The sequence below is a fragment of the Neolamprologus multifasciatus genome, chromosome 10 (assembly GCF_963576455.1).
Source record: "Neolamprologus multifasciatus chromosome 10, fNeoMul1.2, whole genome shotgun sequence".
NCBI classification, from domain to species: Eukaryota; Metazoa; Chordata; class Actinopteri; order Cichliformes; family Cichlidae; genus Neolamprologus; species Neolamprologus multifasciatus.
In genome coordinates, this window is record NC_140448.1 from 14049266 (window position 1) to 14060935 (window position 11670).

Here is an 11670-nt window from a genome sequence, read left to right on the forward strand (position 1 = left end):
CCAGTGCTGTTAATTAAGTGAAGAATCCACCGTACTTCAGTGTCTCTCCAGACATTGCTAAATTATAGTTCTTCTCAGGTTCAGGCAGACTCTGGAAATCTACCAGGCAGGGGTGCAGCTTCTTGTTATCATCACGAAACTTTTAACAACAAAAAGTGCAAAGATTTTTAAAACAAAACAGCTGATGTATACAACAATATGTTCTGTGGGAACCATAACCAGGACCGAATCACTCACTGGTCCATACGTCCACCCTTGTTCAATGCGGGTAACAGCCCATAACTCGTGGCTATTTTCTGCGAGCTTTTCTCGAATGCGCTCCAAATGAGGTGGAAGCACAATCTGAAATGATACTCAAAAAAATCAGCACAGCATGAAGAAAAGAAAATGAAAGCAGTAAAAAATGGATTTTACCTGTATAGTGTCTACTGGGCAAGGTGTGAAGGCTGTATGTGAAAGGGACTGAGTTGGACCCAGCAGATTCCGGACGCCATCAAAATCCTGCTTATACTCTTTGATGGGCTCGATCCGCAAACGGTCCCTGGGTAGCACTGCTTCATAGCACGGAGCATAGCCTGGAGGTGGGAGAAACTTGAAATGCCCATGACGACCTCCAAGAAGAAATCGCAGTCTTTTGGGGAAAAAAAATGACATTAGTTGGTTTACAAAACAATTATTTAAATACCTGTAATGCAATTATTAATAAATAAAATCATAATATCTACTCGATAAATGCACAATATCCTACCTTATGCCTGCAGAGAAGCTCACAACTGGAAAGAACAGTCCATCTAGGTTGAAGTTCTCAAACATTCCCTGAACAGGATGGCCATTTATACGAAAGGAAATGCTGGGCACGCTCAGATCCAAGCAGCAGCTGACCACATCCTCTGCTGCCAGGAGGTGCTGATTTGTTGTGGCGACATGACGTGGAACACGTCCTGCAGACACATAAAGTGAGTAAAATTATATGTTACAGTTTACCATTTCCGAAATTCATACAGAAGACTAATCAGCAAAAGTCTGCACAAGAGTTGGTGCTGAAGATGCAAAAAACTTCTGAAAGTGTGTGTATGGGGATGTTTTTAGACATAAGGGATTAAGCTGCTTCCTTTCATTAGACTCTTGATAGGAGTGCCACCAGAGAGACAACTGAATGGTGTTCTTCCACTCCTATAAGGAGCTGCACATGACTGCACAAATAAAAGCCTTGTGGAGAGTCCTCTTGGATTTTAAGAGAAAACCAAAATGGAAGCTTATTTGGAAATTTTCTATTAATATCCAAGAACAATCTACCAAAATGTTTATGAAAAAGATTAGAAATAAGGCAAGGTTTTCGAAACATAAATTTTAAGTAAACAAGGATCGGGCAACTGGAAGTCGAAATACAACATGAACAATGGCTGGAAGGGAAATGAACAATCCTGTGTACATTTACCATAAACCATAGTAGATTTTACCTGACCAGAGGTGAAGCCCGTCAAAACCATAAGAGTAGAGATCATCTCCAACCCCGTTACCCCCCCAGCCTTCTCCTCCGCCAGGATAAGGACTGTAACCCTCTGTCAGAGCCCAACCTACACGGAGATGATATGGCTGAGCTGTAAGAAACGGCTCTACATGGTCCACCATCACCTCAAAATACCACTTCTTATACTGAGTGGATCCTTCGCAAGTTCCAAGGAAAACATTGGGTCTCATGCTGAGGTAGGATTACAATAAAGGAGGAGTCAGAGGAGTTGTTTAGATACTTTGGTGAAATCAACAAAGATGAAACATTCACTATAATCTGACCCACCTGGTTACATAGTTGATGATGTTAGTTTGAAGTAGAAGGTCACGTCCTGGTAACAGATTCTCTGTGATGAGATTCTGATTTGACCTTACAGCAACCCCATTACACACACAGAGGGAACAAAGCACATCCAAGACCTGTCAGGAAAAGGTTTATAGAATCTAAGACTCACTGCATTTTATACAGTAAGTATGTCGAGAGCAATAAGTTCACATGCTGCAAGTTTTTGCAGTATGCTCAGAAAACATTGTTACAGCGTTTCTGACCTTGTGATTGCGTCCATGCTTATCCAGTAGAGAGATGATTGATTTGATGTGATTCTCTTGAATAATATTCAAAACCTCCGGACTCTCAATCAGGACGCAATATAAAACCTCCAGGATTCCTATTCTCGTAAAAAAATATGACAATATATGAATACACTGTAAAGTTTTGGGCTTTATATTAAATTGCAGAAGACCAACATAGTAAATGCATATGTTCTCAGAAAAAAAATAATAATGCAAATGAATACAGCACAATAAGTTCAGTTTTATCAACCCTCTGTCGTTAGAAAACAAAACCAGTTTCCATCAGCGAATAAACAGATTCATGTCCTAGATACCTGAAGATGCTTCCAAACGATCCAGTTTACTGACCAGCCAGTCAAGGTTGTCGCAGAAGAGGGCGCAGTTGGCACGGTTACCTCTGATCAAAGAAGCTGATCAAAGAAAAGATTAGAAATGCAACAGACTCACAAACAAGAAAAGTGCCCAGATGTGGTAACACTAATGATTATTAGTCTAAAACAGTGAATGAGTGAAATAAACCATCATCTGCACATACCTAGCAATTCATACAGTAAGTTCACAATCTCTTTCCATGACTCAGCAGCTTCTTCCCCAGCATACTCTGAGAAATGGGCTGCTGTGTTGTACACATTGAGGCGATCAACGCAGTCCAGAACAAGCGTAATCATTCCCTGTTACAGCAATCAAAACCGAAATAAAAGCAATGACCAAAAATTAAATCTATCAAATAAAATGTTAATCCAGAATTCAGCTGTTCTCATGAACAGTGAGTTCTCATTATCCAAACTAACCTCTTCCTGAAAAAGGTTCTGTCTGTTTTTTAAGGAGCGGAGCTTGAACTGCTTGTCCTCGTGCTCCAGTTCCTCTTCAGGGGGTCGGAAGTAGAAAATGAGATCCTGCAACGAGAGCACCACTGTGTCCATAGGCAGAGACGGGGCATTGGCAGATTTATTTTTTCCACTTAGAGCATCAAGTCCTCTGGGAACATAAAGAGAATACAGAAGACATGAGAATACCACAACAAATATGACATGTAATTTTAAAAAAAAACAAGAAAATGACTAATATAAAAGATTGAAATAACATATAAAATGCTACTTGATGAACTGGTTGAAGAGGCCTGTTGTGCTGTAAATCATCCTGGCAGCTTGAGACTCTTCAGTCTGAGATCGAGCAACCGTGAGGGCATCATCCATGTGACCTTCTTTGTGGAGTATGGCCTACAAATCAAACATGGGTGTTCTTCAAACATAAGTATATACTCAACACTCATAAATAGAAGAGTAAATGCTTTCTGCTTTACCTTTCTCTTCAGAGGACCTAGACGTGCAGATTTGGCATCAACAGCAGCATATGTAAGCCACAGGCCAGATGAAACATGCTGTACAAAGCACATGGACTCTCCATACTTGATCTCAGGTATGCCCATGCCCTCCACATCTCGTTTCTGGGTCACTTCAATTTTTTCCTGTAGTTTAAATAAAAAGTGTTCCCTTTAAAACTGTTATGAATATATACACTTGTGCTGAGAGACAGACACTGCCTTTTATAGATTACAATGTACAATGACCTTTGAAATCCTGAAGCAGAAAGCTGACATCTTGGAATTTGCTTTCTCTGGGTCCACCAAGAGAAGTCCTTTCTCCTCATCCAGACAAAGGTATCGGCCTGTTGTTATGTGACGTATCCGGAAAGACTGGCCCCACTTAATGTGGCCTCCACTCCAACTACCAACGGGCACACACAAATGAGCATCAGCCACAACATGAAGTCACTCTAGTCATTCCGTCAACATGAAGTCATTCCTGCGAGGGAATCATCATACGTACGCAATACGTAGTGGCTCAAGTCTCCATAAGGATCGAGCATGACTGCATACTGGCCCTCCTTCATAGTGAGCAACTCTGGAAAAAAACATGCCAGTCAATGATGTGCAATGTGCATCAGGAAATTTCAAGCTTGAAAATTCCAAAATATTAGGATTTTTCTTATATGCAGCAATCATTTTAGTTCATGTGCACAGTATGACAGTTTAAGAGCTTTATAAAATCATTTCAAGATCAAAGATCTTAAGTCCAGACCAATGCGGTCTTGACTTCATAGTGCAATTTTAAAGTGTACTATGAAGCATTTTTCATGTAAATGTTTTACTATTGCCAACACGTAAAAACTACACTTAAAGGGAAATGTTAAAACTGACTTAAGTTCCCACAATTCAAGTTTCCTCTGACTGACTGTGGACTGATTTATATTAAAGGTGCTCAAATTTGCCTATACAATGGATGCCACATTTATTCCTACTCATCAATACCTTGCCCCAGTACCCTAAAAGCAGCTCCCTAACAACAAAAGCTTTTTCCAGCACATGATAGACTGTAAAGGGGCATCCACACAGGAAGCAACTAGCAGTGACAATGCAACCAAAGACCACTGAAAGTCAGCGACGGGAGATAGGCAGTCTGTATTTACATTTTTGGTCAACTTTGAGACCAGCAATTTAAGAGGCTACCAATAAGAACACAGGATACCATTGATTGGCATTTGGCTGGGTAGTAAGAGGATTACCTAGGCAACCAGAACCTGGATTGACCATCTGTCAAAGACGAAGCAATGGATGACAAGCAAAACTTCACATATGGCCAAAAGCTCAATACAAATAATATTTTTCTACCAACAATGTTAGCTAGCTACTGTAGCTGCTATCCTGTGAAGCTAGCAGTTCATCAGTCTTAGCAGGAGAGACAATGTTAGCTAACATTAGCCATAAGAAAGACCCACGTTGGGGCTTTCAATATATAATATAGTCTTATAACGCCACACGCTACTAAAAAACAGCAAGCCCTAAATTCTGTGACAGAAATACAGACATGTAAAGCTAAAACAATTAAAACCTATGAGTTTGGTATTTATGTAGTTAATATCGGATTGCATGTACTGCCATGAAAGACACTGGTCACCTGTGCCGGTCGTCCCCTTGGTCAGCTGCTGGGATTGCCAAACACTCGTCCATGTGACCGTGGAACAGCCGGAGCACATATCCTCCAGTCAGAAAACCTAGAGACAAAGAGCTAGGTTAGGGTTAGGTTTATTGTTTTGTTTTGTTTTTAGCAGAAAGAAAATTACATACCTTCAGCTAGTTCACATCCAGACATTACAGGGGTCATGGTCCACAGAGTTTGCATGAAGGAAGCATCTACCATTAAATCACCACTGGCATAGGACAGGTGCTGCAAGGAGTGCAGATAGTAATATTAGTAATACAGACTGTAAGCTCTGACTTTTGATGCAAGTAAACGCAGTTGTGGTTACCAGGTATCGCTCTGAAGAAACACTGACAAGAATGAGGTCATCTCCCACTCTGACCTTCTCTCCTTCAGACCTTTGCTTAGAGGCTGGATGGATGGTCCACCAGCAGGCCTCTCCTGTAGTGGATATACAGATTTAAAAAAAAACAAAAAAACCTACATCGGAGTCTGATGGACATGTTGAGCAAAAATGTTCGTAGTCACCTGTGGAGTCTTCCTGCAAGCCCACATCAAAAGCCAGTTTGTCTGTCAGTGAGCGCGACGTAGTCAAACAGCTCAAGTACTGAAGTGGAAAGACAGAGATAACACTTCCAATCAGCTTTAAGAAGACGATATGATGGAAAAGCAACCATAGTAACTGCAAATGTACTCACCATGCTGGAGTGGGTGTGTTTCAGCAGGATGGCATGACCATACAGGAGGGTTCGATGACCCCCACCTTGTGACGACTGAGTGGAGAAGGTAGAAGATTCAGTGGTTAATGTATTAATGAGATAAGTTGATTGTAATATTGTGAGCAGGTTATCAGAAACAACTTCAATAAATTATGACACACTGAAAACTCAGATTTAAGTACTGGACAAAAGGAAACCTGGGCAAACCTACCCATTTGTCCAAATCGACTGCCTATGGTTGGCAAGTGGGAGATGTATAAAGTCAGAAAAGAAACAACATGAATACAAGTTGATTGCAGCAAAAGATTAAATCAAAGAACTTGTATGTATTATATCATGTGTAACCTTGTAACCTCTAAATCTTACCTCATCCACAGAGGAGTTGGACAACATCTCCTGTAATGCTCGCACAGACAGGGATTGCTCCAAAATGAAGCAGCAGATGGCGAGGTCTGGAGGGACATTCTGAAAGACACAACAACCAGTCAGCTTGGTGAACAGCAGCAATGCAAGCTCTCAAAGAAGTTATATCATTGCATTGTGTCCTTTAAATACCTGAGCATTCGATGTGGTCTCGAGAAAGCACAGACGATTTCCAAAACCTTCACATGACAGGCACAGCTTGATCTGTTCCTTAAGAATAGATGCAGTGCACTGCAGCACTACATGGTCATCCTACAAGGATAAAATAAGCTTGAAGCAGAGTAGGCATTTTGACAGGAAAACATGCACAGAGGGGTCTGTCAAAATAGCCTTTGAATCAAAGAATAGTTTGGATTTCAAACTAACAATTACAAAAGCAAAGTGTTTCGGATTAACCATTTATTCTGAAACATTTTTGTTTATGTAGAAAAATATTACAAATGAGCATACACCACATTCTGTCTTTTGAGATTACCTAATTTTCAATTATGCTAGTAACAGCTACAGTGTTCTGGTATTGATGTAACAGACATCTATAACCTCACATGCATTTAAGCAAATCTTAGATTTCATGGTGCATCTTACTTTTCATGGGTAAGCATATTTAACTTTTAATTAGTCACCTTTTAATTAGTCCATATTGACTGTACTATATTTATAAACAGTGATGTAACAACCAAAACAAGAGGTGTCAAACATATTAAGAAGCAACGTAATGTAAATGCATGATTTTTAACACTATATAAAAATTTATATCTATATGTATGTTTTTCTTTTCTTTGACTCCCAACTCCTCCTACACCATCAGGAGTTGGGCAACCAAACTTGGCACATAGGTGCATCATGAGTTCTTATTTATATCGTTTTTTATGACATCATCATATTGCCTAGCAGCAGGCTAAAATAACCTGCTTTTAATCACTTTTAACACCGTATAGAACAAATGTAGTATCTTTTTTATACAACAATTGCAGCTAATTTCTTTCCATAAACCTCAGTTACGCATGATAAAATATACTATTAACACCATCAGGCTTCCTAGAAACCACCTGGCAACAGGCTAAAATCGCCTGTTTTTTATTCGCACAGCGAATATTCGCACAGCACACTTCTGTCTATTACACAGCTAGAATTTCTTATTAAAGCATCCTATTGTTTTATTATCGTGTCATTTTTAACTACAAAAGCTGATTTATACTTCATATATTAAGTATAAAGTATTAAGTGTATTAAGTACATGCTTTTATGAGGTGTTATAGGTACAAAAATACTTAAAATGGGTAACTTTAAGCATTTATGTGGCTGTTACACCTTATAAAAGCATCATGTCCTTTTAATTTAATGGCCAACAGCACAAACAGGCTGAACAACACTGTAGCGCAGGTATGTACTGTTTAATTTAACAAACAACTTGCTTAACAACATGAATAATAAAGTTGAGACAAATGAATCAACCTGCAATAAAATGTGATTTTTCAAGCTACTCCCCAAGTTTGAGCCTCTGTGTTGTGTTACTTTTCAGTGCATGTCACTGGCCACAGATCCCTAAGCCCTGAGACCCCAGCACAGTTATCTATTTCAGGCGGCTGCACCTGCTGTTCACACATCCCTTTCTGGAAAGCGAAAGATATTTAGGATTTGACAGCCAGGACGAAAATCTCCCCACATTGCACTTGTTCAGTAACACAATTACTCATGTTTTCAAATGAGAGAAATATATAAAACCTTACTTTGAGGCAACACAACTCAAAATTTCACACACTGCTGTATTTAAAAATTGCTAAATTTCTTTCTCCCCCTTAATCATAGCACATGCTTACAACAAAGAACACTAAAAAGAGTTTATTGATTGTCAGAATGTGGAAAAAAAAAGTCTGAAAATTGATACTGGTATTTACACTACTATACATCTATTGTAGTGTTGGAGCACCCTGACTCAAGTTAAATTTTCATTTATGATGAATTCTGAAGAAAAAAAACAATAATTTAAACTAAAAACATAAATCAATAATGAATAAAGTTACTAAAGCTTGTTGGTATTAATAGTCCAGTACAGCGATGCAGCTCTAACACTGTAATTCTACGTTTTCTTTTTTTAAATTACTCAGTTTTAGCATGACTTTAAGATAATTATAACGTAATATCATATTAACATAAAAATACAGTCTTATTATTGTCAATTAATTATATGATCTGATCACAGTCTTTTCATATCTTTAGCCTTTGGCATAGTCAAGTCAAGTCTGTCATTTCCAACCTTAAAGCAAAAAATACTGTACATCTTGGAGACGACCTTAAAGACCGTTCAGCAAAATATTATAGAGCCTTCATAAACTGACAGTCCTACAGGAACCCTGCAGGATCACAACAGCAGTTTTGATCAGGGCAGCTATTATGCATTTCCCCTCAATGTAGTAATATACCTACACTGACTAGTCATTTTATTAGGTACACCCTACTTTAGTTATCAGTTTGCGCCCCCTTTTGCCTTCGGGACTGCCCTAATTCTTCATGTAATGGATTCAAGGAAGGTGTTGGAAACATTCCTCAAAGATTTTGGTCGCTATTGACAGGATAGCATCACACAATTGCCGTGGATTTGTTGGCTGCACTTCTATGATGTGAATCTGGATTGATGATCTGGTCACTGTGAAGACTATTTGAGTACAAGTAACTCACTGTCACTATCAGGAAACCAGACTAAGATGATATGAGCTTTTTTGTATGAGCTTCGTGATATGGCACGTTGCCCTGCTAAAAGTCACAGTGTGGTCTTCTTCCACTATAGCCGATCTGCTTTTAGGTTCAGTATACTACATGCAGAAGAGCATCTTCTTTTGTAATGAATGGTTATTTGAGTTACTGTTACTCTCCTATCAGCTCAAAGCAGTCTCCTCAGCAAGACAGTTTTGCTGGCAGAACTACTGCTCACAGGATATTTTTTCTTTTTTGGACCACTCTGTAAACCCTACAGATGGTGGGAAAATCCCCTTAGGTCAGCAGTTTCTAAAATACTCAACAGTCAAAGAATCCTCTCCAGACACATAAAGAAGGACACTGTAAACCTTTAAGCATTTATTGCTTATTATTCCTTTTAGAAGGATGAGTTTCTGCCTGGCTGTGTGGGTGAAGTTGTGGATGATTTTACTTCACTTTTGGTTGAATCTGAAACTATTCGATCTAGGAAGCACTTCTGTCTGATGTATCTCAGCCTTCATTTTAACAACCAAAGTTCAGTCATGGCTACAGTGACAGTGACAGCTATATCTCAGTGAACCTTGGCAGTTGTCGGTGTGAGAGCTGTTGCGATTTAGCTTCTCTACTTCTCTTTGAAAACGTAGTGGTAAAACACTCCACTAAAGAGCTAGCACTACTGTAGTAATGCAGTTCTCAAATGGACTGAAGTAAGCAGGTGCTGAAATGGGCCAAGCTTTGAAACTGTTAATCCTCACGCAGTAAATTTAGACCTCAGCTGAGTTCAAGACGAAAAGCAGCAGACTGACAGTGTCACATTGTTGCCATATTTTACTTAGTGCTCTGTTTCAAGGCGCGAGACAATGTCAAGTGAAAATGTGTGCTTCTTAGAATTATGTATAGCAGCTGCAAGGCAAAATATTTACAAGAAAATGCATTTAAATTTCAAAGAGTTCACATTGTTCCAATTATCTGTTAAGGGCACCTGTTTAAGCACAAAATAGCAGACTGCAGAACACACATTTAATCAAGAAGGAACAAAAAAACTGCAAAGATGAGAAATTCTCATAACACAGGATAATGGATAATCAGCATCTGGTTTGTGCTATTTTGAAGGCTAGAGTTACTACACTGCACATGTTCAACCACTATGTTAAACAAGTGCAACATATACGGACCATCCAAATAAAGAGTGTTACATTGAGTTGTCTGATTGCAAGGCCACAATGCCCTTCTGCAGTCAGCTTTGGCCCAGAGATCTAAGAAGGAAATCTGATAGCCCAGCAGAGAGTACTGTAGCAGAGATAAACTTGTTTAAACTAAATACTTGATATAACTATAGTACAGTCAATTATGTAAGAAATCTTAAGTAAAATATACTAAAAACCTTGTAATGTAATAAAAACAAAACAAAATCCAATGTCTGAGTGGGATTCATTTATATCCACACAGCAGTAAAAAAGAGATTACACTTCATAATGTAATAATAATCATCAATAATGAAATAATAAACACTAATAAAAACTGCAATCTTTCAACTGGCAGAAGAGCATTGAGTTTTATTTATTTATTCTGTAGGAGTCAAAGGACTAAAGAAATATTTAATCTTGAAGGATACTGGGCAAAAATAAAATGAAAGTGCAACAGGAAGAAGTAACAATTGATGTTTCATGCCTCTGTATCACACGGGAGTCATGAATCAGTTCTTGTAGCTCTATAGCCAATTAAATAACAAAAACATAAACATTCCCATAAAGCCAGTGGGAATGGGACGATGAGACCGATATGTCTACGTGTTAACTGTCAACTGGCACCAGACATTTTCTTCTCTGTGACAAAACAGTTGTATATCAAGTAGCCAATGGGATATAAATAGGAAACAATGCTAACAAAACCAGCCACCTGTGCCTGTCTATCTGTGCTATGTAAAGAAAGCTACCGAACACACTGAAAACTTGTCTAACTATCTGTTATAAAGCAATCACATCATGGACAAGCATAGCCACTACCATTCATTGTTGATGAATAAGTTTACCAACAGTTGACAACTAATCGAGAACAGATAAGGAGCATCACTCACTGTACGCAGAAACTGAATCTCTTCCTCTCCATCTGCACCTTCTGCCATCCTCCCAAGGAATTAAAGGCAAAACCTTTGAGAGAAATGAGAAAGTGTTGGTTTCACAGCTCTGCCACTCGTTGTGCCTGCCACATATGGCAGGACAATGTTGGTGAAGACTTCTGAAGGACAGAGTGTGTCTCCTGCCTCTCCCGGGCTGAGTTATGAGGCAGAGGGATTGACTGTTGATTACAGCATCAAAAAGAGGTGGAGCAAAAACTGAAGCAGCATTTCACATGTTCATATATCAATGCAAGGACACTAAAATAAAAACTGAATATAAATCAGGAAGAAGTTAGACAAGAGTTCATCAGATATGACCCCTTATTTGTTTTTTTGCCATTATTTTTTTTCTTTTCTCCTTCTTTACGTTCAATAAAAAGGAGGGATCTTCACAAGTTACAGGGGAGATACAATTATGTTAAGTGTTTATCTGTTGGGTTATTCTACAACTAGAATACAATTTAGGCTTCATAAACTTTACAAATAAACCCCATACCCTTTATTTTATAATTAGCTGTTATGTATTTAAAGAAAATGATAAATAAACCATAAAAAATTTATTTTGTTCAGCTCAAAGAAAAAGATGTTAACCATGGAATGGGAAGGACTGTGAAAAGAATGTAGTTGTATAGATAAATAAAAATTG

General features: G+C 38.6%; 1 protein-coding gene across 6 annotated transcripts in view; it reads right to left on the reverse strand.

Annotated features, from left to right (window-relative positions):
• LOC146509812 (ryanodine receptor 1-like) overlaps positions 1 to 11196 on the reverse strand; it is a 53113-nt gene extending 41917 nt beyond the window's left edge. For 5 of the 6 annotated variants that reach the window (XM_085174766.1, XM_085174762.1, XM_085174765.1 and 2 more), the window contains exons 1-23: positions 10983 to 11196; positions 6341 to 6460; positions 6152 to 6250; positions 5997 to 6017; positions 5765 to 5839; positions 5595 to 5673; positions 5395 to 5507; positions 5213 to 5312; positions 5043 to 5139; positions 3915 to 3989; positions 3656 to 3812; positions 3389 to 3553; positions 3184 to 3305; positions 2877 to 3063; positions 2621 to 2756; positions 2400 to 2495; positions 2062 to 2180; positions 1799 to 1932; positions 1461 to 1702; positions 749 to 941; positions 415 to 631; positions 238 to 342; positions 36 to 139 (exon numbers count right to left, since the gene is read on the reverse strand). In XM_085174766.1, the coding sequence (XP_085030892.1) occupies positions 36 to 139; positions 238 to 342; positions 415 to 631; positions 749 to 941; positions 1461 to 1702; positions 1799 to 1932; positions 2062 to 2180; positions 2400 to 2495; positions 2621 to 2756; positions 2877 to 3063; positions 3184 to 3305; positions 3389 to 3553; positions 3656 to 3812; positions 3915 to 3989; positions 5043 to 5139; positions 5213 to 5312; positions 5395 to 5507; positions 5595 to 5673; positions 5765 to 5839; positions 5997 to 6017; positions 6152 to 6250; positions 6341 to 6460; positions 10983 to 11030 (2804 nt within the window). In that variant the 5' untranslated portion in view covers positions 11031 to 11196. The remainder of the gene's footprint in view (positions 1 to 35; positions 140 to 237; positions 343 to 414; positions 632 to 748; positions 942 to 1460; positions 1703 to 1798; positions 1933 to 2061; positions 2181 to 2399; positions 2496 to 2620; positions 2757 to 2876; positions 3064 to 3183; positions 3306 to 3388; positions 3554 to 3655; positions 3813 to 3914; positions 3990 to 5042; positions 5140 to 5212; positions 5313 to 5394; positions 5508 to 5594; positions 5674 to 5764; positions 5840 to 5996; positions 6018 to 6151; positions 6251 to 6340; positions 6461 to 10982) is intronic. The other variant, XM_085174763.1, reaches the window with a different exon arrangement.
• Positions 11197 to 11670: the final 474 nt, after the last annotated feature.